Genomic DNA, 27925 nt, shown 5'->3' on the forward strand with positions numbered 1-27925 from the left:
TCACAAAGCCAATGTGCATTTCAACATTGTGTGTTAAAAAAAATGTCAGATGGACTGAAACTGTTCTGAACACTAGCAAAAGAGGGAGAGACATAAAAAAAAATTCTTAAGGGCAGAGATAGGCTGTCTGGTCACATTTAGAGACTGGGTGTCATGCGAAAATAGCGCCACCAGACAAGTTTGTCCATTTGGATTCGTCTACCTCGCCTGGCTATGGTTGCACTGTTCCTGGGGCTATTAAGAAGGAGGTACAGGATAGATGTGACCTACCGCTCATAGAGGGCAGAACTACCAGTGTGCTGTCACTCCACCTGTGTGCATCAGACATCATAATGCACATAAACAAGCAGGTTCACTGCATCAAACCCTATGCATGCTAATTTAAATGCACCAATGTGAAAAAGATGTCAACAATAAAAAAAGTCTGTAGATATGTTTTCTTTAATGTGTATGAGTTTATATAATACTCAAACTCAAGTGAGGTGTTGTTTTCCATTACCAGGGAAACGGTTGCATAAAAAAGCTTTTCACAATGATTTTGAATTATTTACACACATATATATATATATATATATATATATATATAAATGAAGACCTCTGATGCAAAAGCCTCTAAAAGCCACCTCTGTCAAAAATGAGAAAATAATATTGAGTGAATGCTCTCCGCACATAATATACGTTCATCAAATACTTTCACTTCAAACTCACTAAATCCCAGCCTCAGCCCATTCAGAAATGCTGGTAGAAACCTATACATAGGAGTCTGATTAAAAAAAATTAATATTAAACAATAACTTTAAAAACTTGGTAAAAAACTTTTGAACAGGATGAAGATGTCTACATTTTTCTTATTTTGCTTAAATATATATTTAAAAAAAAAAAAAAATTTAGTACTGCCCTTCGGAAGCTACAGAAGATATTTACATGTTTCCTGGAAAATTAAGTACAATTTACCTTGATCTTCAAATTCAAAATTTTAGCTGCTCATGTCAACCTTTCTCGCTTGTTGTGACAACTAACCTATGCCACTCCCACACCATGAATGCTTCAAAGTAGCCACGAAAACCATTCCGTGAGGTCTAAAATATAAACAATCATGATAGGCTTGCCATAGTGAATCAGCATAAGACAAAAACACATTCTGGAAGAAGGATTGACGATGTTTTAAGTTTTGTTAATGTTGAACAAAAAAAAAGTTAGACAGTGTACCTTTAAGGATAAACTATTAGCACTTGGAATACTTAAAATGTTCTCAAAATAGTCCATATTCAGTGAATGACAAAAATCAAAAGTAATCAAAGTTCGTTTTTAATTAGCAAGTTATACAGTCAGTGTGCATATGGCATATGTAAACAGATTACACCAAATAATAGATTGTCATATATACCAAATTAAAGAATATATCCAATATACCCAAAAATGAAAAGTCTGTTATTACAAGGGTGAAGAATTTCAGGCAGACACCAAAATATTGCAGCTACTAGGAATATACGAGACTGAAACAACAATGTATGCTGATTTGGTGTAACCAGTTTTTTTTTCAAAACACCTTAGATTGGAGAGAACTGGACTAAAGAAAGAGCAGGGTGGAAATACATCTGATGTTCTGAAAATGACTGTATACTGATAAATTGAATCAGAAGTTTCAGTTAGCTAAGCTGAGATACTTCATAAAAGTAAGCTCCCAACATCTTGGTGCCCTGAATATAGTTGGATCTGTAAAGAAAAAGGAAAAAAAAGGAAAATTATTGGGAAAAAAACATTTTCAAGCATTCCAAGATCAGATAAGTTTTGCATAAATAAAGCCGGCCTATGAGAGCAATCAGATGATTACAGAGGTGACAGGTGCTATCATACGCAGTATCATACTCAGACAGATCTCGATAACAATATGTTTGTCATAGCTATGCGTAAACCTCACCTGTTGAGTTTCTCGTTCTGCGAGTGAGCTCCATCGTCAGAGGAACCGACAGGCAGCAGCATAACATTCTGGCCGGTTGCTTCCTGGAAGGTTAGAGTCACCGGGATACTTCCTCCCTCACGGGTCAGGTCAGGCTCCACGCCAAACACTGACAGCAGCGAAAGATACAGAATTAAGTTAGACCGCAAATAAATTGTGTTTGGAGAAAAAAAGAAGAAAAAAAAGCTTAACTATTGGTTTGACAAAACAGAATCATGGCAAAAATCAACCAACATTTTGTAAATATCATGCATGGGTTGTTGATGCATTTAAATATCCATGGTCTTTTTTTAAATCAATATAAAAACATTTTTTAAATGTATGTATATTTGAGATAAAGTGTGTTTTAGGTGCTGCAACTGGACGTCATTGTCCATTATTTTATAGTTTTCACTATTTCTGATCACATTTTTTTTCCCGTCATTAATTTGATAAAAAAATTAATTAAAAAAAATTACAATATATATATATATATATACACACATATATATATATATATAATCTTCGATCTATAGTTATACCATATATTATGTCTTACCAGTCTTCATGGCCTTTCTGCCAGCCATGTAGTGAGGGTGGTTAAAGTCAGACACCCAGGCTTTGGCTCCATGTCCCATGTACACTTTCAGTTTGTTGGGACTTTTCAATTCTGCAAACTTGCTTTCCAGGTGAGTAATAACCTGTAAGAAAAGCAGAACATTTCAGCATAAACACATTGTATGCAGATGACTCTATGTGAGTGGTAAAGCATTAAATAAGATAAAAAACCCTTCAAACCTGTTTCTCCACTACTTTGGGATCCATGTCAGGGACAAGGCGGATGGAGAACTTGCCATTGACCTTGCGGGGGATGACAGTTTTGGCCCCTGCCTCGGAGAACGCTCCCTCTATGCCGTGCAGAGACAGGGATGGGTATCTCCAACGATGCATCAGAATTTGCTCCTGCACAGACAAACCAATTATTTGGTTTATTATGCACATCAATGAACTTAAACATGAATTTACAGAAAGGTCAGGCAGCCTGATTAAATGAGGCAATTTTTTAAACATGCTATCATCTCATATTCAAAATATATTCCAATTAACAAATAAAATTTGAATCTGTGTTATTTTAGCATCATTGATATACTATTATAATTTTTGTTAATATTTTGAATTCGATTTTCTTTTTATATTTTCTTTTTAGCTCAAGGTTTAGTAATTTTATTTGTGTTTTCGTCATTTTGTTTTGTTTTTTAAATGTCTATATGGTTTTAGTTTGTTTAGTTTTAGTTATTTTAGTACTTCAATTTAAAAGAAACTGGGAATTAGCTAAAATAAAATAAACTAAGTTTGTTTGTTTTTTCAGATAATGTCCTTTTTTTCCAAGTACGACCATATTTAAAGGTTTTAGTTTTATTGAATGATAATAACCCTGATTTAAATGAACAGAAACATAAATATTACATCAGCGGACACTGAAAATGTAGGAAAGAGAGGGGTGATTTACTTTGGTGTCATGCAGGAGTTTGCCTGCTCCAACATCTTTGGCGTATTCTTCCATATCAAACTCAATCTTTTCATAGAGCTTCTTCTCCTCATCAGTCAATTCAGCCACATGGTCGTATATCCCTGGTACTAAAATTTTCCCCTTGTTATCCACCAAAGTGCCTAAAAATATAACATACTTAATACACTTTCAGCATTGCAAAAAAAATAAAGTAATGGTACATCAACAAACAACAATAACATTTTTTTAAGGTTCCTTAAATTGTGAGATGAGCTGATCCAGAGGGAAATCATTGCCAACATGCTCTAAGCTGACAGGTAACACTAGCAGGTCAACAAGAAAGATATCCCAGTGTAATCAAATGCAATCTAGGAAATCCCTGTCATCCTGAATAGTTTTATGACCAACCTACTGATCCTGTTTCCACCAAACGAATATGTAGGTATCAGTCTCACCCATCAGAGCTATGAGGTCAGTCATTGCCTCATGAACGGATCCTCCAAACACACCAGAGTGAAGATCTTTATCACAGCAATCCACCTGTAAATGTAAAAGATGTTTCTCAGCCATGGGAAAACTTTCAAATATTGTCCTTTGCCCTCTTCTTTAAGTACGATTATGAATAATGATTAATAACAGGTAGATTACTCAGGCAGTAAGCGGCAATTTGGTGATTATCGTAATTAACTGTGCCTACCACCATAATAGTCCTTTACGATTGCTGCTTGTCAGACTGTACGGACATGATCATCGCTGTAATCTATGTCACGCTGTAAGATCTCAGTTGTCAGTAACTGTACGGCAGTCAAGACGCGTTAAAAACGGATACACGCAAGAAAACTTGTCCGGAGTTTTACATCATCAATCAATGATGCGTTCGGTGACAATGAGCTGCATTACAAGCGGGATTGAAATGGTGGCTACAAAGAAATCTCTAACGTTAGTTTTGATCATGGCTTGTCTTGAAAAACAAAGCCAATTTGACTGTCGTCCTAGGAGAATGTCACACTGCAGGACTGCGAGTCAAATCTTCTGACACTGCCAGAATTACATCTTTGATCGCAACGGTCATTAATCGGCTGTCGGTGAACATGTCAAACTAACGATCAAAGACTTCAGATTTTAGCTTAGGATCAGAGGATTCTTTCAGGATTTGCAAAATTTGTCTCAGACGGCACAAATCGTGGCCAAAATCGCACAGTGTGCACCCAGCTTAAGGCACGTTAGTATTTTAACAAAAACAAAATGGTTTTAAGCCAATTACTTATACATTTTGCTGTAGTGTGTAAGTAGGGAATCTCATTTTACATTTACAAACATTAATTATAATAATCCAGTGATATTTTTGTTCGCAGAAGGAGTCTGACAACAGCCGCTATGCTCCACACAGAGATCTGATCTCACCATCATCGAGTCCGTCTGGGATTACCTGAAGAAACTGAGACAGACTAAATCCAGAAGAACTGCAGGACGCCTGAAGAAACCGACCTCCAAAGCTACAGTATTGTGAAGTTTTAGGCACTTGTGTAAAAATGCTTCAAAGTGAGGTGGCTTTCAAAATGAATGTCATAAATAGATTTTATTTATCAATTAACTTCTATTAACTAAATCAAATCAATATTTGGTGTGAGAACCCTTTGCGTTTAAAACAGCTTTTGTCCTCGGTACACTTACATTTATTCATTTAGCTGACGCTTTTATCCAAAGCGACTTACAATTGCTATATATGTCAGAGGTCGCACGCCTCTGGAGCAACTAGGGGTTAAGTGTCTTGCTCAGGGACACATTGGTGTCTCACAGTGGATTCGAACCCGGGTCTCTCACACCAAAGGCATGTGTCTTATCCATTATGCCATCACCACCCCACCACCTTTAACATATTTTTCAGATAGCTTTGCAGGTAAGTTTCTTCAAGCATCTTGGACTAAATCCAGAAGAACTGTGGCAACATCTCCATCTCAGTTTTTTCAGTTTCTTCATGTAATCACAGACAGACTCGATGATGGTGAGATCAGATCTCTGTGTGGATCATACCGGCTGATACCACACTCCTTGTGTATACAAAAATCTCACTGGATTATTACAATTAATGGCAAAAGGCGTGCTTGGAAATGTAAACTTTTTTTATTATAATAATTGTAAACACATGTATACAATATAATTGTATTATATATACACATGAAATCAGTTATATAACTGATTCACTCAATCTCAAGAACTCAACTTTAACTAAGCATCACTGCTAGAAATCTCATGTTAAAGTAACCCATTAACTCCTACCTCAATATAGAAGTAGCAGATTCCTCTCAGGCCATAGGTAATGCAGGGCTTGGTCTTTCCGAGCCAGTAGTTATCAGAAATGCAGACATAGTCAACATCCTTAAAAAAATTATCTTTGCGAGAGAAAACCAGCTCATCTAATCCCTCTGATCCAGACTCCTCCATTCCCTCGAAGCAGAACTTTATATTGATGGGCAGTTCCTGTGATAAAGCAAATTTAAGTTTTAGTGCAAAATCCATTAAATGTGAGGTTTCAAAATATTTTACATTGTGCTTTCTGCAGTCAATATAAATCTATGGATATAATATAAATTGTGAAAATAATTCTTTACAAACTTATAGTATAAATTGTTTTATACTAAAACGTGAACAATAGGAACAAAAAGGATATGTTTTACTTAGTCTATCATGTATAATAGAAACAGTGCATAACACTACAATTCCCCTAACAGTTCATTAAATTAGACCTAATTAAATTAGCTCGACACAAGGCTTTAAAATGATCAAAGATCACAAAACAACCTTTAAACTGTTCTGCTCTCAATTTGCGTGTGTAAACGAGGAACTTTAAAAGCAGTGACAGTTCTCTCAGGTGATAATGATTGAGAAACTGAGGTAATCTATGGATAAGCAAAGGACTCTATGCAATGTGAACTGATCTTTAACACAATGATATGCAGTGTTCTGTTGTTCTTCACAGTTTCAGTCATACTATATGTACATACAACTGCAATTTAATTTACATTCTGTCTTGTTGGGAAAAAAAGATATATTAACAAGATTGAGCAATGCAGGCAATGCTAAACTTCTAGCAACTGACATATTTATCCACTGATACTGTCATACTGCTTGCAATACATGAGGACTTTGCACAGGTGTTACAGGTTTAATGAGTAAGCAGACAGTATAATTTGAAAAAAAGACAGTGTAAGCACCTGTCCAATCTTCTGATAGGCCTCAATGATGTTGAACCAGGCCAGTACAGGGCCTTTATCATCGGTGGATCCACGTCCGTACATTTTACCTACAAAACAATTAAATGAAGCATGAGCCACAGTCGAATAAAATGTTGTAAAGTGTAATGATTACAATGCATTTCTATCTACAATCTCAATTCAGCAAGTCTTTTACAATACATATCAAAGTGCATATAAAGCCCTCACAGATGCGTGGCCTTGTTATTAATTCACGAAAACTTTTTGCCAATTGTAAAAGATTACTAGACAATTACCAGACATGAGAGAGTATGAGAGACTTTCATTTTAGAGCATTTTAAAATAAGACTATAGTTGTGAAATTTCAGAATTGGTGAAACTTTGTGTCAGAAAAAAAATATAGAAAATATTTGATTGCACTATACAAAACAACCAACTAATTAATTGTTTTTAATGATATGCAAAAATACATTTTTATTTTTATTTAAGATTATTATTCATTTAGCCCAGTTTGGAAAACTAAAATCTACAGGAATCAGCTGACAAGTCACATGGCTACGCTCAAGCGTCAGATCTATCTCAGCAAAAAGAGACAATAGGATTTGTCTTGAAATCTCTTCGGGCTGGAGGGACAATTGTAACATGCTGAGTCGGAGAGATTTCTTCCTTTTTTGTGTCAGCAGCCACATGCAAGCAGGACAGAATTTTGTTTTGTTTTTAATGATAGTGGTGACTAATTTTAGCCAAATTGAATGTGAAATATTACCTGGAGGGAGCACTGCTTGCAGAGTATTGCACACAAAGCAAATCAATTGAAGAACCTCATTTGGTCTAAACGGGTTTCTTCAATACACTATAAATTAAGTAAGTATCTGGATCCTTAAAACCAAGAGACTGCAATAGTACACTTAAACAAACAAAAAAAGATTTAAAGGGCCACTTGTGCAAGCACACTCATACCATCTTTCTCCACCAGAGTGAAGGGCGGTGAGTCCCAGCCATCCTCAATGTTGGCTGGCTGCACATCCAAGTGTCCGTAAATGCACACAGTCTTCTTGCCTGGGTCTGAGCCAAGTTTGCCCAGAATTATTGGAGGAAGAGGGATCTGTTCACCACTTGGTAACTAAATTAAAACCAGAAAAAAACAATGCATGAGGAGTTTAAAATTATGTAAGAGTGTCACCTTAGTATTCTTTTTAAAATTTATTTATTTTCAAAAGATTTATTAAATGTTTAATTTTTTGTCAGTTTATATACAGTAGGGGCCAAAAGTGATGTCCGGAAGGGAATTGGTTTGGAGATTTGTTTTAATGACACTACAAGTCTGATTAAAGGCTTAGTTCACTTCAAAATGAAAATTCTGTCATAATTTACTCACCCACAAGTTGTTTCGAATTAAAACCTGTATGAAGTTATTTCTTCTGCTGAACACAAAAAAAGTTATTTTGAGGAATGTCAGTAACCAAACAGTTGACGTACCCCATTGACTTACATAGTCTTTTTTTTCCCTACTATGGAAGTCAATGGTGTCCATCAACTGTCTGGTTACAGACATTCTTCAAAATATCTTCTTTTGTGTTTAGCAGAAGAAAGAAATTCATACAGGTTGGAAACAACTTGAGGGTGAGTAAATGATGACAGAATTTTAATTTTGAAACAAAAAGCTCACAGGAAATTTTTTTACAATGACTAATCCTAATCAGTTAATATTTTGTCGGTTCTTTCTTGTTTTTGCATGTGTTCATAATTACTTTGTATGACAGCATGGCCAAAAAATAAATGTCGGCACAATTTAAAATGTTTCATTGCATTATCACAAATAAAACAATTGACTCCAAGCACAACTATGCAATAATACAAAATCTTTATCAATTATTTAAAAAATTTAAATAAAGGGTTAAGATGTCAATTTTCCTCTTTCTCTCTCTCTCTCTCTCTCTCTATATATATATATATATATATATATATATATATATATATATATATATATATATATATATATATATATATATATATATAAATTTTATTTATAAATATTTATTTATTTAAATACCTTTAAAATAAATATATACAACTTTTATTGTGCTTTTATGGCCTTCTTCAAAATGAATATGGTTTTGGAACAACATGAGAGTGAATAAATAACAACCAAATTTTGGGTTGAACCCATATAAACTCACTCATTAACAAATAAATGTCACATTCACTTTATCACTATCACCACGTGATCTGAGTTTAGGAACAATCAAAGCATAACTACACAATTGCAATCTTGTGGTGCATGTGACACATGCAGTCAGATGGTCGACCACAAAAATGAAAAAACAGGAACCAACTTGTAATGTTTGAGCTAAAGGCTAAAATCAGTAAAAATTCTATAGCCAGACATTAAAATAAAAATTCCAAAGCCAACTCCAAGGCAAGAGATTTATAGTAACTGTGAATTTCAGAAAACACACCTTCTGCATGCCAACGTCAGCCATCTCCACTGTTCCCCCAAGTCTCTCAATGTCCTTGGCTGCCATCTCCATCATCTTCTTGATTTCTCCTCGTTTCTCTGGCCAGGCAGACACACTCTGTACAGCAACCCATTCTGCCAGGCGCTTCAAAAACACACACACACACACACACACACACAAAGTGTTTACATTTCTATTAAAAAATATACATCATATCTTGCTTCATGTCCAAAGAGTACAATCATCAAAATTTTTGAATAACACATGGAGTTATGAATTAAACAAATTAAATTAAATTAAAAAAATCTAAACAATTTTAGCTTAAAGTAAACACATTTTCTAGTTTTGGATATATAATAATATACAATGTAATTAATATAAGATACCTCTCAATACCTCAACATATTGGTCCTGGTGCTCATCGACGTATTTGAATAGAGTTGGAAGGTAAGACATTGCTGCACAGTGATCCAATCCTTCAGTGACAGAAGAACTGACCTAAAGGAAAGGAAGATAGACGTGTAATATAGATTTTTGTAATCCAGAGAGGAAAAGAAACTCCTCCCAACTCTGTTCTGCTGACAAAAACATCCCACTATCAGTGCGGAGGACTGAGAGACGCTGCTATAAAACAGGACAACACATTGTTTAAAAATATGTAGAACAAAAATGTATTTTTGATATCAATATCAAATAGGCATATTGATTTAACTTAAATAATATTTCGCTTAAAACCATTTCCATTGGTAACTAATAAATCGTTCTCCAAAATTCATAAAAAAAAATAGCTTGCAATGGCTATACATAGAAAACAACTTAAAAACACAACAAGTGCATACTTATTGATAAAAAAAACACTTCAACGTCTTGAAGTTAACTGAAAGTAAGCTGCTCTCCACCCCAGATCTTGCGTCAGTGGTGTGAAGAACGCCATGAGAAAGCAACTCATGGGGGTTCCGACAAGATCAATGGCTTTCAAAATAAAGGTCTGAGTGAAGCGGAGGCTTTCACGCGGTGTACAGTGGCCTCAAAAAAATTACTACACATTTAAGTCACGCTTTGTGTATGAACTATGAAGGTCATTACATTAGATAATAAAATATGGAATCAAGAGGCATTCATCACTTTTCAATAAAATATTTCACTAAAGTTTGTTATATTTTAAATTAGCCAATAAAATAGATTGATATTAAGTTATATTAAGTTAATATTAACTGTTCATCATTAGGCCCTGTCCTGCATACATACATACATGCCTAAAGAATGGTGCGTAAAATAATTTATAACTAAAGAAAACTAGAAATAATAAATCAGCTCCACATATGAATCCAATTGATCAAAGGCTTAGTTTCATTTAAGCACATTGCAAGGGTTACGCCAGTGGGCACTCGTGCAACGTGAACAATGACGTGCATCCGAGTGAACGAGACGGAGGGAAGTTAGCGAGGGAAGTGCATACAAAAATAGGACTTAAATACAGACTTTGTAACCTGCAGCAACGGACCCTGAAACAGTCAGTGGATGAATATTTCTGGTGATCAGACTCTAATCACTGGGATAGATACAATTCTAGTGACTACAAAACAGCTATGATTGTACTTTAAAATATGAAAAAGCAATTCAAACAGCCCTGATCTACTTGGTCTAAATGTTAGCCATAAAAATGATTTCCAATTACCACTTTAAATAGGCTAAGTACTTTAAACATATACTGTATAAACATTGTCTTGCCTACCTGTTACCAAAGCATCCATGTTCCCGGTTTGTCTCCATACTAGTATGGAATATCCCTGAGCTTAATAATAAAGGTAGTTAATGTTGATTCAGCAAATACATATTTAATTCTGACATGGTTTTATGAATTAACCTTACAGTATAATTAGCACTGTGATGATAAATAAGAGCTTAGAAATACAAAGATCAGAAACACACCATTCAATATTTATTCAATATACAGTGGCATTTTCAGATGGACAAAATTATAAAAGACTGGTGACCGTAACAGCAACAGAGAAACACATTTAAATATAAAGTGGAAAATCCTAAACAAGGCCATTAAACAGTCCAAATGACCATACTGCTGAATGCTCAGATCTTGTCCAATGTTGATAAAAAAAAAATTGCAATGCATTAAAAAAAAGTGCACAGACATCAGTATCTGTATTTGGTTGAGTAGTCTTTTGGGGAAACCACAAGACCCCGTCCTTTCCTCGCCCCCCTGTAGACAGTCTCAACAATGTCTATCATCTCCTGCTTATCTTCCATGGTCCAGTTTATCTTGTTGTTGTTACCAGTGCCGAGATCAATCATGATGTGCTTGTTCCTGAGATAGACAAACAAAAGCAGAAATATACATTAGGATAAATATGCACTGTAAAACAATTTTTGGGTAGATACGGCCTTTCTTCCTACCAACTAGGGATGTCAATTTACACAAATTCACAGGATTGATCATTGATTAAATTAACGATCAATTAATTGTTAGCCTTAATACTGCAATATGCAATATCTACTGAAGTATCATATAGACAACAGCAAGACAGACTGTCCCGTGTGCAAATGCTGCTCAAAACGCCATGTTCCTCACCAAATGAATGAGATGGATTTGTAGTCTAAATAAAGGGCTAGCAGGAGTCGATGTGATAGATCATTTAATTAAATTACAAATAATCAAATATAATGACTAATTATGTTATGCTGATATTACAGGGTATCACCAACGTTGCATCAGATGTGTGCTAGTCAGAAAGTGTAACTCCTGTTGTGGACGCGCTCTTCCTGGAACAGCGTGCTAAAACACGGCAACTTAACCCAATTCATTCACAACCATTTATTAAAATAGTGTTCTCAGAATCAGAATCAGAAAGAGCTTTATTGCCAAGTGTGCTTGCACACACAAGGAATTTGTTTTGGTACTGAGGCTTCCAGTGGACATATACAAATACAACATGAAACATAATACTACAAATTATAAGAATAAAAAATAAAATATAAATATATGAGAATAAAACTATCACAGTTGGGTTTAGTGAGAATAGACATTTTCAGATTTACAGATTATGAACCTATTTACAGTGTTTTGAATATTGTAAATAAATAAATCTACATGTAAGTATCACCTGAGTTGTAGGATATTGCACTAAACAGTGGGAGTATTGCACTTACAGGCATATGCCTTGGGAGGAGTGTTAACTGTTCAGGAGGGAAATGGCCTGTGGGAAGAAACTGTTCCTGTGCCGAGATGTTCTTGTGGCCAGTGATCTGAGTCTCCGTCTTGACGGTAACAGTTCAAACAGGTGGTGTCCAGGGTGAGTGGAGTCTGTGATGATTTTACCTGCTCTCTTCCTCACTCTGGAAGAGTACAGGTCCTGGAGGTTTGGCAGGGGGGCACCAATAATCCTCTCCGCAGTCCGGACTGTCCGTTGTAGTCTCCTGATGTCTGATTTGGTAGCTGAACCAAACCAGACAGTGATGGAAGCGCACAAGACAGACTCAATGACGGCTGAGTAGAACTGAATCAGCAGATCCTGTGGCAGGTTGAACTTCCTCAGCTGGCGAAGGAAGTACAGTCTCTGCTGGGCCTTTTTCACAGTGGAGTCAATGTGATTGTCCCACTTCAGGTCCTGAGAGATGATAGTGCCCAGGAACCTGAATGACTCCACTGCTTCCACAGTGCTGTTCATGATGGTGAGTGGGGGGAGTGCTGGGCTGTTCCTCCTGAAGTCCACGATCATCTCCACTGTTTTGAGCGTGTTCAGCTCAAGGTTGTTATAACTGCACCAGGCAGCCAGCTGTTCAACCTCCAGTCTGTAAGCAGACTCGTCACCGTTTTGGATGAGACCGATGACAGTGGTGTCGTCTGCAAATTTCAGGAGCTTGACAGTGGGGTCTTTAGAAGTGCAGTCATTAGTGTACAGGGAGAAGAGCAGTGGGGAGAGAACGCACCCTTGGGGGGCTCCGGTGCTGATTGTGAGTGTATTGGATGTGTGTTTCCCCAGTCTCACTCGCTGCTGCCGGTCCGTCAGGAAGCTGGTGATCCACTGACAGATCGAGGATGGTATGGAGAGCTGGGTCAGTTTGGCTGTGAGAAGACCAGGTATGATGGTATTGAAGGCCGAACTGAAGTCCACAAAGAGGATACTTGCATAAGTCCCTGGTCTGTCGAGATGTTGCAGGATATAATGCAGTCCCATGTTGACTGCATCATCCACAGACCTGTTTGCTCTGTAAGCAAACTGAAAGGGATCCAGCAGGGGTCCAGTGATGTCCTTCAGGTGGGCCAGCACCAGTCTTTCAAACGACTTCATGACCACAGACGTGAGAGCGACAGGTCTGTAGTCATTAAGTCCAGTGATTTGGGGTTTTTTGGGGACAGGAATGATAGTGGAGCGTTTGAAGCAGCAGGGAACTTCACACTGCTCCAATGATCTGTTGAAGATCTGCGTGAAGACCGGGGCCAGTTGGTCAGCGCAGGCTTTTAAACAAGCAGATGAGATGCCGTCTGGGCCTGAGGCTTTCCTAGTCTTCTGTTTTTTGAAGACTCGGCTCACGTCCTCCACACAGACCTTAAGCTCAGGTTGGATGGCAGGAGGGGGGAGTGATAATTGGAGTGCAGGAGGTGATGGTGAATGTGTGAAGTGCAGATCAGACCGGGTGTGTGGTGTGAATGAGGGCTTTTCAAACCGGCAGTAAAATGAATTTAAATCGTCAGCCAGGTGTTGATTGTCCACAGATCGAGGGGATGGTGACTTGTAGTTGGTGATGTTCCTCAGGCCATTCCAGACTGATGATGGGTCGTTGGATGAAAACTGTTTTTTCAGTTTATCAGAGTAGTTCCTTTTAGCAACTCTGATCTCTTTTGTCAATCTGTTTCTGGCCTGGTTATACAAGATTTTATCCCCACTTCTGTAAGCATCCTCTTTGGCATGACGAAGGTGTTTGAGTTTCCCAGTAAACCATGGTTTATCATTAGTGAATGATAAGAATGTCCTGGTAGGAATGCATGTATCCTCACAGAAACTTATATATGATGTTACAGTATCTGTGAGCTCATCCAGATCATTGTTAGCAGCTTCAAAAACAGTCCAATCAGTGCAATCAAAGCAGGCCTGTAGATTCTGCTCTGCTTCATTAGTCCATCTTTTTACAGTCCTTATTCCAGGTTTAGCTGATTTCTCATTATAATGTTATGTAACATGACAGTTCCAATCATAGTTGTTATTAGTTGTGCATTGCTGTTTGAGCTGCGCGCTGAATGAACATCGGTAAACTGGAGCACTTTGTTAGCGGGTTATTTAACTCAACGAAAAGCATCCTATGTGAGATTAGGGCTGTCACTTTACGTTCGAAAATCGATTGCACAATCGATCGGACCAACCAACACAAGTTTCGAAAACGAAAATAGGGAATCGACTTTAACTGCCTTTTTTTTGCCTGTTTTAGGTAGACAGATCAATACAGTACAAAGAACATGTAGGATGTTGGAAAATAGAAATGTCTTTTCTGTTAACCAAATGCCTTTTAATATTCGCTATTACTTCAGTGCAAGTGAACCAGCGCGCCGTTATTTTTTGCTTAGTGACGTGTGTACAAGCAAGCCAGAAATGCGCAGATTCTGCGCAATACGCTGTATTTAATATATCATGAGGACTCACGAGTTGCGTATTTGCGCTAAATCTACGAAGATTTGGCTTACACGAACTTCCCCAGCAAAGCGAGTAAACATAGAAACACGCCAAATTGGCTCGTGATGTGACAGCGTTACCCGCCAAAGTTCATTTTTATCCGAATTTGGCGGGTGTTAATTTCAATCCTTGAATGTTGAACTCCTGTTTGTCATTGTGCAAAAAAATCACGCCAATAAATAATCAGAAATATTGCTCACTTGTGCGCGTCTCAAGCGCCCTCTTTACGTTCGTCCTAATGCCTGTTAGTTGTCCGTGGATTTGCCAATATTTGGTGTTGAAAATGGAAACGTCTTTAGACATGAAAAAATCGATTTTACAATCGATTCAATGAACACATATGCCTCAAAAATCGAACAGGATTTTTTCACAAAAGTGACAGCCCTATATGAGATTAAGCAGATATATACAAAAACAGAATATTACAAATTATATTTGCACAAAATGACGAGAATGCACAAGTGAACTTGGACTAAGTTATGTGCTAGTCAGAATGTCTAATTGGATGTGCTCTTCCTTGAAGAAAAGTAACATACGTAACACAAATAACAATAATACACAATAAAATCAGATTTGATTTGATTTAAATGTCAGAAAGATTTATTTTTTACATAATGAATAAAACCAAACATGACACTTAAATTAAAAATGTTTACATGTACGGGTTTTATTCATTAATGTGTAATATATTTATTCAAACGGATTAGGAAAATAACTTTTTATTTTATTTGTACAGCTCTTTTGCTCTTTTGAACATCCACATATAAAATGTTAAGCTTACAACTGCATCTGTCTGGAAAAAAAACAGCAGTGTTTGATTTTATTATTGCTAGTTTCAAAGCTTTCAATTTAGTCTCATTATAAGAAGTAAGTTTTTGCTCAAAAGTAAATGAAAAATAACTTGTTTATAATCCTTGCACAGGAGAGACTTGGTGTTTCCAAACATAAGGAAAATATATCAGTAATAGGCCTAACTGAATTATATCTGATATCATTGCAGTTGAGAGTGAATTCCACATTTAACCTTTATGTGGATGTCATGTCACTACCAAAACTTTGCAGCATGTATGTTGCGGTTGGTCCTCAAAGAACCATGAAAAACCATAACTTTTATTCAAATACTAAATATATATATATATATATATATATATATATATATATATATATATATAGCGCAAAGAAAGGGGGAATAGAGCACTACTCCCTTTATAATCACTATAAACATGTTACTCCTCATGATCTCTCAAAGATCCATTATAATATATGAAGCTGTCGACTGCACAATAAATCTCATTTAATATGCGGTGAGTGGATTCTGACTTAATCCAGATATATCTGTGAATACTTTAATTAGAACACTTTGTTTTCATTGAATATTTTGATTTAGCCAACGCTATTTTTTTTTACTCAAAAATAGAGGTTACAGTAAGGCACTTACAAAGAAAGTTCACAGGCACAGGGCAACATTAAAAACCACACACCATTTCGGAACTGTTGTCACAAGGCTAATGTGATAGAATCATTACCAACCATGTCTGTGCAAAGTTATATGCGATATATATACACACACGTCTATCCAATTACGACACATCATTAAAACGTAAAGCCAATAAACCCTGTAACATTTGCATTACAGGAGCAAGGACACAAGACAAGGCCATTCCTTCACATTTGTTTTAAACTCAAATTCATTAAGTCCTTCTATGTTTTTTAAAGGAAGAGATAAAGAGATGTTCTATACTAAATATGCTATCAATAGAGCATAACCTATCTAGAAGCAGAAAGATTAAAAATAAATGAATAAACAAACAAACAACTAAAACGCTTAGTAATGTACCCTGCATAATGATGGACTCCCATATCGTTAGAGGGATATACCACCCAAAAATAAAAATGATCTCATGCGCTTTCTTTTTCTAAAAATCTTTTGTGTTCCACAGAAGAAAGCCATAAATGGGAGTAGGCCTAAATGAAAGAATTTTCATTTTTGGCTGGAATATCCCTTTAAATTGTGGTATGACTGTTCTTATAGAATTCGAAGACTTACCTGAAAAAGAACATAACTGTGCAAGGATCATATAACTCGTACATCTTGTTAAAATCTGGCACTTCTGTGATGTCCACAAGATAAATTACTGCAAAATTCTTCACCTGAGGAAACACTTGATATTAGGCACACAACACACTGATAGAATAATGGTACAATAAATAATTGTTCACAAATACATCTTCATCAACAAGTACTACCGGTACACATTCAGCAAATACTACCTGTTCTTATTAGGAAACTGTAAATACCTTCTCGGCGATGCTGTACAACACTTCATCCATTTTCATACACGTAGGGTCCCAATCGTGGCCAAATCGTATAACAATCACACGGTCCTCCTCGGATAAGATAGCCTGGTCCACTTGCCAGCCATTGTGAAGATGAGGGAGCATGTACGACATTTTGATGGAATTTCAACACACTTCTAGAAAGGCACATGAGATTGTTGTCATATGCTTACAAATCACACTAGGTCAATAAACCGTTAAAAACCAGCTAAATAAAACGCAAAACTGATTTGTTTACATTCCACACGTTGATTTCTCGTTAGCAATTAACGTTACGTTAAGCTCTGAAGATTCTAGAAAGATTTCATTTAGATTTCTTAATTTAAATATTAGAGAAATAAAACAGAAAAACACTTTAAAGTGAAATGTAATCCGTACCTTATAGTTTAAATAACCTTGTTGTGTAGATTAAATGAGTGCTCCCAGTTTACGGTTTTTAGCACTGCAACGACGACGGCGGTTGCCGCGGCTAGTGACAATACGTATAAAAAACATCAATATCGCCCTCTGCTGGATTGGAGAAAGTTCCTTCTTCTTCTTCTGTGGTTTTTATTGGCAGTTTGCAAATAAGGTGCATTACCGTCATCTTCTGGACTGAGGTGTCTCATTGGGATGTAATTTTATATATGTTACTAAACAAAAATAAATAAAATAAAATAATAAAACCTAAATCCTATTTGCAAGCCGAGTTTCTTTCAGAAAGATCATGACATCCTTAATTATATATTACAGCCAGGCAAACTTAATAGGTTTTTTTAACTCAATCCATTTTCCGTTGCCCTCGCTATAGTTCTATCTCTTTTTCAGAATACTTTCTACACGTCAAGAGTACGTTTTACATTTTCCACTTCTCCACAATGAATGCATAATCCAGTCTGGTGTTTTCCTATTAAAATTAGGCACCTATTTAATCTTGTATGCCCTCTTCTCAAACTTGTAAGCATAGTTTTCTCCGGTCGTCTTAGACTACCGTTCTTTTTAACCATCACTTCTTTCTGCATGCTGTATAAATGTCTTCCTTTCTCCTATTTTCACTGATCCCATGTATCCTGCCAGATTTTATTTATAGTATCTTTAATGATAACTTTAATTTCTGATTCGCTAAGTGGAACTATTATATTATATTGTCTGCCTTCAGGGCTTCTTTTGCTAAATGTATCCTTGGAGAAAGATGCTGCTCTATGGTGTCTATAACAAGAAATCTTTCAATAAAGATAGTAGCCTACAGGTATTATAAAGATTAAGATGCGTTTAAATTATTAAAATGTATTCAAAGTGTCATTCAGGAGTCAGACTGAAGATTATTATATTATTATTATTTGGCCTTAATCATGAACAAATATAGGCTACACAGCAATGGATATTGTCTAATGTTGTCTTAAGACAAAATACCTTTTGCATGTGTGTTGTTGAATGTCCAACAATATACCAGCATGAATAATATGTAGGCGAGCAAACCTGTAAGATATGTATTCACTGAATCGATTATTCAGAAAAAAAAGCAACATTAGAGTGAAATGTTTATTTCCCCCATTTTTGTACTGTAAGTAAATGGGTAGTAAACATGGAATATTTTTGGAAAGTATGTCTTGCAGCCAAAACTATGCTGAATAGTACTTTGCTATTTCATAGTTATGCATTCAGCCTTGGTGAACTTATTTTAATTGAGAGTATGAATAGAGCATATCAGTTGAATATTAATACTTAAAAAAATAAATTTTCTCACAACCAATGGACCATTTAACATCAACCGGAGAAAGAAAAAAGGTGATTAAAAATGGAAAATGATTCTGTCCATGGATATTTTTTTTAAATATCAATGTAGGTGTATGAATGGAAATGTATTTGTATATGATATATGTAGCCTATGTATATCTTAAGATAAGACCAGACATGCATATTTAAGGATTTAAGATAAAGACTTTCCCATGTACATGCATATACATTTTAACCTAGATAAATAATAAAATAAATATATAAAATGACTATGGTTATGTAAATGTCAACTACCTATATTTTACTAAACCAAAATTTATAGAGGGGTTCTGTAAGTAATTTATCTTATGACAGAATGAATGCTTTTTAAATTTCAAGGATTATGCCACAACTGGCAGCATGAACAATGTGTTCGCAAGCAAATATTTATATTGATAACATTTTAGATCTTCAAAACAAGATCTATGTTCACAACAATAAAGGTGTTTATTTACCCAATTTGTGTTCTCTAATATTAGTTAACCATAATGGTTAACTAATAAATGTTCTCTGATGACAAATAGGTTTGAGTTTTTAACAATAACCATTACTACACATGAACATACAACTGAAAAAAGGTGAACTTGTATGTATATTTATATGCTCTAATTTATTTACAGTTTTCATATTGAAAGCTTAGATGTTGTCATTTACTTACTGAACAGGGAAAATAAAGTGGGAAGCCAAGAGTCTACAAAATATCATGATGCTTACAATCATTACACAATTGAAATGAACTGCGATTAAATTTCTCTGCAAAATTCCACACTTTAGTTGTGAGGATGTCACTTAGGTAAGCAGCATTAATTAATAAGAGAAAAGTGTTTTGGCAAAACATCTAATCAAAACAATAATTTGAATATCATATTTATAAAAGTATAAGGCAAGAAAAATAGAAATTAAATTTAACAATAAAGGGAATTGATTAATAGAAATATACATGGTCTAAAAGAAAAGGGAAACGTAACCATAAGCATTCCAACAAATATATAAAGAAAATATCACAAAAAAATAGTTTATGAGGTTTGGAAAATATAAAAAGTATAATCACAAACATTTTTTCAACCCTAAAACTATAAATGGGCTACAAACATCTATTTTTACATGAACTTTGCTTGAAGTGATGTCTCAGTGAAAAGTAATGGATGTATATTTTAAAATGATTAATATGAAACAAAACATAAGCATTCACACACATTATTTAACAGTAGACAAAATCAAACACATTTTGCTTGTTTCAGCCTCTCAAGTTCTACTTGGTTAACAGTTTAACACTAGTTTTGGTGAGAATGCAACATATTTTGCATTGTTTCAAGGAACAGGTAACAGTTTACGCTCCCAGTAAAATTTGCATTGCAAGTCCTCCTTGTCTTTATAACTATTGTCTCCAAGCTACTCTTGAAGGACCTCCATCTCTGTGTCTGTCACGGTGGCCACCTTCTCGGGCTCAATCTCTGGGATGAAGAGATTATGCTTCAGCTTCATCAACTCTGCCATATTGAAGCCTAAAAGTACCACAGCCTTGGTTTTCTGTATGGTCTTCAGACATCTGGTACGCTTTGTGCCAATCTGGCAAGCAACGTCAGTTTTGTTAAGCAGTAAACGGTTACTCAGGGCAATGATCTCCTTCTTGAGTGGGTAAGGCTGTGTATTAAAGTACTTATTGACAAACTCACGTCGTTCTTCAAAGGGGCGCAACTCCATTCCAGCAGGATCCAATGCTAATTGTACGGAAGGATCGATTATTATTTCAGGTGAGGGGACCATCAGACCAGCCAACCTATCTCGCTCGAGTTTCCTCTTCCTTGCCAACCGTTCCTCCCGCTCTCTTCTATTGGCCTCCATAGCTTCTCTGAAGGCTACTTCCAGGCGCAACTTGCTCTGCATCTCCGCTTCGGTTTCCAGTGGCTTTGTGGCAGGAACAGAAGCTTGAACTGAAGTCGGGGTTGGACCAGTGATCTGTTTTGGATGAGCTGGGTATGACACAATTGCTCGGTTTGCTCTGGGAGTAATAGCTAAGCCCGAAGTCAGTTTATCACTATCCTTGAGGCTCTTCGGTGCACTGCGGCATTTAGACAAGTGGACAATGATGGCCTTGGTAGTGGTCTTCCCAGTATACACACCACCACAGTAGAGGCATCTGTATGATGGGGTTTTAAGTATAGCATGCAGAGTGGGCACAATGAAATGCTTCTCTTTAAGGTGCATTTGATAGCATTCCTTGTTCAGAAGTTTCTCCGAGCAGAAGGGGCACTCTGTGCTGTTAGGATTGGGTGTGGGCATCTTGCAGGGTGCGGACAGCTTTCCAACACCCTGAGGATTGTTGGGCAACATCTTCACAAAGATCAGATCGAGGGAGCTTGTGACCAATGCAAGATTGAGCTCTTTTTCACCCATTATTAGTTTAGGAGCCGTGGTTCGGATGTCGAAGTAGGGGAAAAGCAGATTCCCTGAATCATCAGTATACAGTCTGTATTCCCGCCTCATGAAGTCACAGTTGCTCTTTCGGTTCACATTATGCTCCACCTGGATATGGTCAACAAGCTGCTTGATGGAGTAGAAGAGCCCAGAACAAAATAAGCAGTTCATGCCATGAAGCAGGTGTTCAAAAACACCCTTTTCAGAAATCAAGATCTTGCATGTCAGGCATTTCACAGTCTTATCCGGCATCTTTCTCAAAAATGGAGCACGAGCAGCTAGACCAATCTTGGGTAATTTAGCTACCTCTTTGTGAACCTCTGGATGGGACTCGTAGATATCAGACGGAAAGAGTTCATTACAAATAGGACACGTGATCCACTTCTTGGTTTGTTTGGGGGCCGGCAAAGAGCTGTTTTGTTTGTTTTGCTGAGCAGGAGGGTTGTTCTGGGATGCAGGCAGCGGTGGTTTGCTGACTCCTTGGGAGTTATTTCCCTGTACCGATAGGACCTGCAAAGGCGCCAGAGTGTAGGTAGGCAAACCATCAACTTTGTTGCCAGTGGGTATCAAATGACTCAGAAGGGATTGAGAGGTTAGCATGGTGCCTCCAGATGTGGGTTGATTTAGGGGCAATCTTGGATTAGCTACGAGGGACTGAGGTGGCGGTGGCCTAACAGAAGGTACATTAAGGCGTACACCTGGTGGTAGGACAATTTGGCGGGAAACGGGTTGCAGTTGTGCCTGACTAGGTAGGCCGACTCTGACGGACATCTGGTTTTGAGGAACGCCGCTCAGAGCAGGAGGCACAGCAGGTCTGGTGATTTGGGTGTTCTGAAAAGCCAGTGGTACACCAGGCCTCAGTAAACCCTTCGCCTCAGCGCTTGCAAGCTGAACCAGAGCAGAAGCTTGAGTTGGGAGAAACACCTGGCTAGTTCCTGGGGCAGCAATGACTGCGGAACCACCACTTTCTGCCCCTTTAATTCCACCAGTAGCCATTGTAGCGGTCACCGCTGGCGGATCTTTCATCATTAAGACAGCAGGAGGGCCTTGTGTTTTCGGTGCTAGAGCAGGGTACTGTTTCTTACTGTCTGTTTCAAAAATTAGAGCTCTGATATGCACATCCAGCTCCTTGTGCTTTTCTGAGGTTAGAAGATGATACAGCAAGTGTTCGGATGTCTCAGCTGATACGTAACACTTTTTACAGTAGAATTTCTGAGACCTGTCTCCTAGAGTCAGAAGTTCCCGCTCCGATCTCTGCCCGGCATATTTATTCAACGTGGAAGTGTAGTGATAAAGAAGAACATGCTTTTTCACACTGTACAAAAGAGTATCTTGAATATGGCATCTTCGGCACTGAAATGTGGTACCGTTTACAGCCCTTGGAGGCAGCTGCGGGACAGCAGGGATGGCAGGGATTTCTAACTTTGCGTCCTCAATATGGAACAATTTGAGGTGCCTAGAGACCAATCTTGGGTGGGCTATAAACGGGCAGGAAGTACAGGCAGAAAGCTTGCACAGACGCTCTTCTTCGTCATGGTAGCGCTGAACATGGGTTTTGTAGGCATGCCAGGATCTTGTTGAGAACTCGCACAAGGTGCAGCACAAACCTTGAGTACGATATTCCCACTGAGGATGGAGAACAGTTGGTAAGAATTTAGTTGTCACAATATTCAGAAATGCTTATTATTTAAAGTTTTTGCTCAGGAAAGCTAAGCACTAGGACTGCCACTAATGATTATTTTTGAAAATTGAGTAATCGGCTGATTGTTTTGATGATTAATGTAAAAAAATTGTGGTATTAAAAATAGACCTAAGCTTTTAAAATTAGTTAATGTGGTTAGTTTACCCAAAAATGAAATTTCTTTCATTTATTACTCACCCTGATGTCTTTCCAAATCCGTAAGACCTTCGTTCTTCTTCGGAACACAATTGAAGATATTTTTGATGAAATCCGAGAGGTTTCTGAACCAGCCATAAAAAGCAACGTCATTGCAACCATAAAATTGTCTATGTGACTACAGTGGTTCAACCTTAATGTTATGAAGCGGCGAGAAGACTTTTTACGTCCAAAAAACAATTGGAAATAACGACTTTATTCAACAATTTGTTCTCTTCTGTGTCAGTCTCCTATGCTGATGACTTCCATTTATTTTTTTGACTTTTCACCGCTTCATAACATTAAGGCTGAACCACTGTAATCACATAGACTATTTTAAAATTGCAATGATGTTGCTGTCTATGGCTGGTTCAGAAACCTCACAGATTTGATCAAAAATATCTTCATTTGTGCTCCAAAGATGAACGAAGGTCTAATGGGTTTGAAACGACATGAGGGTGAGTAATTAATGACAAAGACTTCATTTTTGGCTGAACTAACCCTTTAAAATACATATATAATAACGAGGCAATAATATTGGGTTCAAACAAAGTATCAAAACCAAGTAATCATTTGATGAAATACATAATATACATAATATAAACAATCATCTTATGTACATGATGTACTACAACAAATGCCTGCTGAGGGCACCAATGGCCTGGTGTTGTTACACTTTACAACAGATCAAATCCTTGTTTTTATTTTGGCAGTGTTTCCCACACAGACTAATTCGTGGCGGTGAGCCACATATTGTGTTTCGTTATTCATTGATCGTTTTTAACGCTATTTAAAACAGACATAGTGTTCGTTCAGCTGCATTTCCTTTCCCTGCTCTCCCTCAGTCTCTCTGTCAGTCACACGTATCTCACACACACATCATGTCTGTCTACATGAAAACGAGATCATCCCTGGAAGCGTGGAAGCTTGGCCTATTTGGTGCAGAGAAGACGGCTGGCGAAATTCACAAGTTCACGAAAGGTTGGTATCTCTTGAACACCTTTACACAATCACACATTTTTATCGCACAAGTGCTATAAAAAATATTTTATATTCTGAATACAATGTTGTCAGTATGTTAATGTTGGAGTCCAGACCAGACCCGACCCTTAGCAAACAAGCGATTGCACCACCTTTAGAAAGTTAACTAGTCACAAGTTTGCGGTAAAATGCATTTGGGTTGTCGAGGTCAAAACACTATATGTAGCAGCTGGGAATCAAATAAACTAATTATAAATAATGTTATATAATTTTTTTACTCTTAAACTGAATGTTTGCTGCTTCAATGTTTGAACCACCCCCCACCCCGGGTCTGACATGGATTATAACCCCCCCGACACACACACACAAATTGCTTTCTAATCTGTGGGAAACACTGATTGGCCAAATGGCATTTAATTCAAATGTTTACTTAATCTAAAATATTTGGCCACTTTACAATAGAAATGCTACAGCCACAGTAATTTCTTGAATACGAATATGTGGACATCAAAACATGCAAATTCAGAGCGAAGATTTAAACTTATTTTGAAATCCCAATAAACAGTTTGCATATTTAGAAAAATTTATGTATTCTGCTATAGTTTTATAAAAAATTTACCTTACAAATCTGATGAAATGTTGCACATTGCATTCCCAGACGAAGGTTATAAGCAACCCAAACTCAGCATATGCAGAGATGGAGTTTGAGACGCGATATGCGCCCGTTTATGTGGAGCAGCATTTACTGTGAACGGTGCTGCTCTGAGACGCACGTAACATACACGCATGTAAATAATTAAAGCGCATATACAAACTAAATCCACAAGTCATTTTTATTTTTTTTATTTAATAGAAGCCTTTGTGAATTCACAATAGCACTAGCTATAGTATAGTTTTTATACATTGTGCATCCTTAGAAAATAGTCTAACAATGCGATTCATGTATTCTCCTCCGTCGAATGCACCACTTTCGGTATTTTGCCAGTTACTCAACACAGGTAAATTGCAATCGAAGATTTTTTTTAAATCAAGAACTCGAATTTAATCAAGGAATCGTGACAGCCCAACTAAGCACATTTATTAAAGTGACATTCACCTTCTTCCTCCACCGGCCGTCATAGCCATCAGATAAACTGCACCAGTCTGTGGCATCAAAAACATTGTCTCCTGGGTAAAATTCCTGGAGTTCCTGATAAACAAAAAGGAGAGATAATATTTGAAAATGTAAATACATTTTTTTAAATAAAAGGCTATTTTGATACACATGGACATGAGATTTTAGTTGTTGTGTTTCATTTTTATTTAAATGTAGCGTATGTGGATTACAAAATAAACATACCTGGCCCAAATTAAGACATTCTTCCAGTCCAAATTCTCCAAGAATGTTTTTCACTTTTCGTCTTGTTCTACGGATCTTCTCCAACCCTCTGACTGGAAACTGGTACATGGTCTTAAACCTGAAAGAGGATCACTTTGGTTTCCATTCGAATTATGTCATTATTTTGTGATTTTTATTTATTGACCAGTCTTGAAAACCTATAGCCTAATTATGCAAGACTACAATAAATGCTCAGCGACAGATTTAGGGGTTTTTGGTCAGTAGTTTTTTTTGGTCAAAATTGGTCAGTAGTCGCTGGATGTTGGGGCCTACTGACCAATGACTACTGTCCCTAGCTAGCATCCTTTCTAAATGCCAAGCCCTTGTAGATTGTTACTCCCAGCTTTTTAGGAAATCTTCAGGCACCATGCGGACACCTACATCATTCTAATCACATAGACACCTACATCTACAGCATAATGACTACAGTGTCCGAGCAATGGATACAAATTCATCCCTTGCATAATAACAGTATGGACATTCAGTTCAGATTTGAGTACACAAATCAAAAGAGAGGGGGAAAAAAGCCTAAAATACTTTGCTGTTAAACCCTTAATAACAGTGAATCAAAAATAATTAAATACTTGCATAATCCTTTAGAAAGTATCCCAAAATATGTAATCCCACTTTAAATATAGCATAACTTAACTAGTTGTGGTAACATGAAAACAGCATATAGAGTTAATATACTTCAAATTATATCAGAGATGTAACATTGGTGATAAATACTTCCACTTGCACAATTCAGGAGCAATTTAATATAAATTAGAATTCCACTACAACTTGTCATATTTTAGACTCCAAAAGACCATTATGATTTATAGTGACCTTTTTTCCATGACAATTAAACACAGGTATTCTCCCTCCCATATTCATTACTGTAATGCCAATGTGGATTTACTTCAGGAGGTTTCTTCTATAATTGCTGTTATTCTCCCAGTTCCAGTTTATAAAAAAAAATAGATTTTATATATGTCCCACCTGGAACTGTATTTCAGGCATTTTAACTTCATTATTGAATTAGTCAGTCTGAACAAATAGGTGTGTTGCCTGTGCACATTTGAAACATCTTGAAATTTGTCACTTTTGACTGGATTAATTTCTGGAAGGTTATAACATTCCAGAAATGAATCCATTATATATAATCATCATCATTACTCACGAATTTGGGGGAGAATCGTGCTTAATTGTAATGAAAGGTATTGCGAAAGGGCATTCATTTTCTTTGGGTAAAAAAAAAAATATTTATAAATATTAAAATTATTTTTGTGGTCAAAACTCGTATGATGTTCTTAATGGGTCATAAAGTGCTTCACATCTCAGCCTGTTGAACATCCAGTGATACAATCTGATGAAATCAGTTCCACAGCAAATTATACACCTCTATAATGTCTCAAACTTCGTATTCACGAATGTTAGAAATCAACACGCAATTCCACAACTATATTTAGTGCTATGGCAGATATTGTGTACGAATGCAATACAAAATATCCCATCTCAGCCATGCATCAATCAAATACAACACTTTATGACAGCATAAGATTACATTGACATAGCGAATATCAAATTCAAGCTGTAATTATTAATTTATTGCAAGCATCAACTACGACCGGTGACCAAACATATCCGCGCCCGCCAAAGCACACTAAATCTTGGAAACAATAGAGTCAAATGTAACTCTAAACTACCCCAATGTATTCCAAGCGCCCCGCATCAATAAGAATTCGACAGGAATTATTCCACATCGCAGAACAACTGATTCCCTTCTAGAACGCGCGATTCTAAATAACGCAGTGATGTCATAAAGTAACCTCTTCGCAGCTCTCGGCTAATGGGCTTCGTCGTTCTACTTCCTGATCATACCGAACCCGCAACAACTAAACGCAAAAGCTAATGTTCCCGCTGCTGTCTAATTGTGAGGACATTACCTTTTTTCACCGCCACACAGACGCAGGGAGGGGATTTAGCTACTTTCACCAATCCGCGTGCTTGCCAAAACCGATGATAGAAGACGTGGAAGCGGTGTAGGATGTTGAAATAATAATTCTGAGCTCTCAACTATGGAAACCAGCAATGAGGAGTATTTATTATTTTTTGCAAGTAGGACTCATTTATTGTGCTTGCCGTTTAGAGTCGAGAAAATGGCGCATTGAACAACTGGGAAGTGACGTCAGGGAATAATTATCATACTGTGTGGCTGGCCAATCGAATTTTAGTATGCTTCAAATGGAAAAACTTTCTTATATATCACTCCTGCTGGTTTTCATGAGTAATCACTTGGAGTAGTACATAGAACTTTTAAGTTGGGGTCTGGGCTGGTTGTGGTTATTTTCAGTCTTTCAAATATTCATCATGATAAGGCATTTACTTAGA

General features: G+C 36.9%; 3 protein-coding genes across 4 annotated transcripts; all 3 read right to left on the reverse strand.

The window, feature by feature from the left end:
- Positions 1–1292: 1292 nt before the first annotated feature.
- On the reverse strand, positions 1293–10113 carry cndp2 (carnosine dipeptidase 2). 2 transcript variants are annotated; one of them, XM_077195411.1, is made up of 12 exons: positions 9963–10113; positions 9520–9621; positions 9124–9267; positions 7625–7787; positions 6665–6753; positions 5730–5930; positions 3905–3989; positions 3450–3610; positions 2738–2902; positions 2499–2640; positions 1922–2069; positions 1293–1716 (listed from the first exon to the last, which is right to left on the reverse strand). In XM_077195411.1, the coding sequence occupies exons 2-12, from the start codon at positions 9577–9579 to the stop codon at positions 1650–1652; spliced, it is 1425 nt and encodes a 474-aa protein (XP_077051526.1). In that variant the 5' UTR covers positions 9580–9621; positions 9963–10113; the 3' UTR covers positions 1293–1649. The 2 variants fall into 2 exon arrangements, with proteins under 2 accessions (XP_077051526.1, XP_077051527.1); XM_077195412.1 differs by having other exon boundaries at positions 9520–9616; positions 9963–10052.
- Positions 10114–11043: 930 nt separating this feature from the next.
- On the reverse strand, positions 11044–17643 carry txnl4a (thioredoxin-like 4A). Its single transcript, XM_077195413.1, has 4 exons — positions 17523–17643; positions 17106–17281; positions 16855–16958; positions 11044–11446 (listed from the first exon to the last, which is right to left on the reverse strand). The coding sequence occupies exons 2-4, from the start codon at positions 17256–17258 to the stop codon at positions 11275–11277; spliced, it is 429 nt and encodes a 142-aa protein (XP_077051528.1). The 5' UTR covers positions 17259–17281; positions 17523–17643; the 3' UTR covers positions 11044–11274.
- Positions 17644–19490: 1847 nt separating this feature from the next.
- Positions 19491–27718, reverse strand: adnp2b (ADNP homeobox 2b). The gene is made up of 4 exons (XM_077195414.1): positions 27481–27718; positions 25514–25631; positions 25271–25363; positions 19491–22943 (listed from the first exon to the last, which is right to left on the reverse strand). Exons 2-4 carry the CDS (start codon positions 25619–25621, stop codon positions 20292–20294), a joined length of 2853 nt encoding a protein of 950 aa, XP_077051529.1. The 5' UTR covers positions 25622–25631; positions 27481–27718; the 3' UTR covers positions 19491–20291.
- Positions 27719–27925: the final 207 nt, after the last annotated feature.

The sequence above is a fragment of the Siphateles boraxobius genome, unplaced genomic scaffold, assembly GCF_051911475.1.
Source record: "Siphateles boraxobius isolate OS27281-9 unplaced genomic scaffold, OSU_SipBor_1 33, whole genome shotgun sequence".
Classification (NCBI taxonomy): domain Eukaryota; kingdom Metazoa; phylum Chordata; class Actinopteri; order Cypriniformes; family Leuciscidae; genus Siphateles; species Siphateles boraxobius.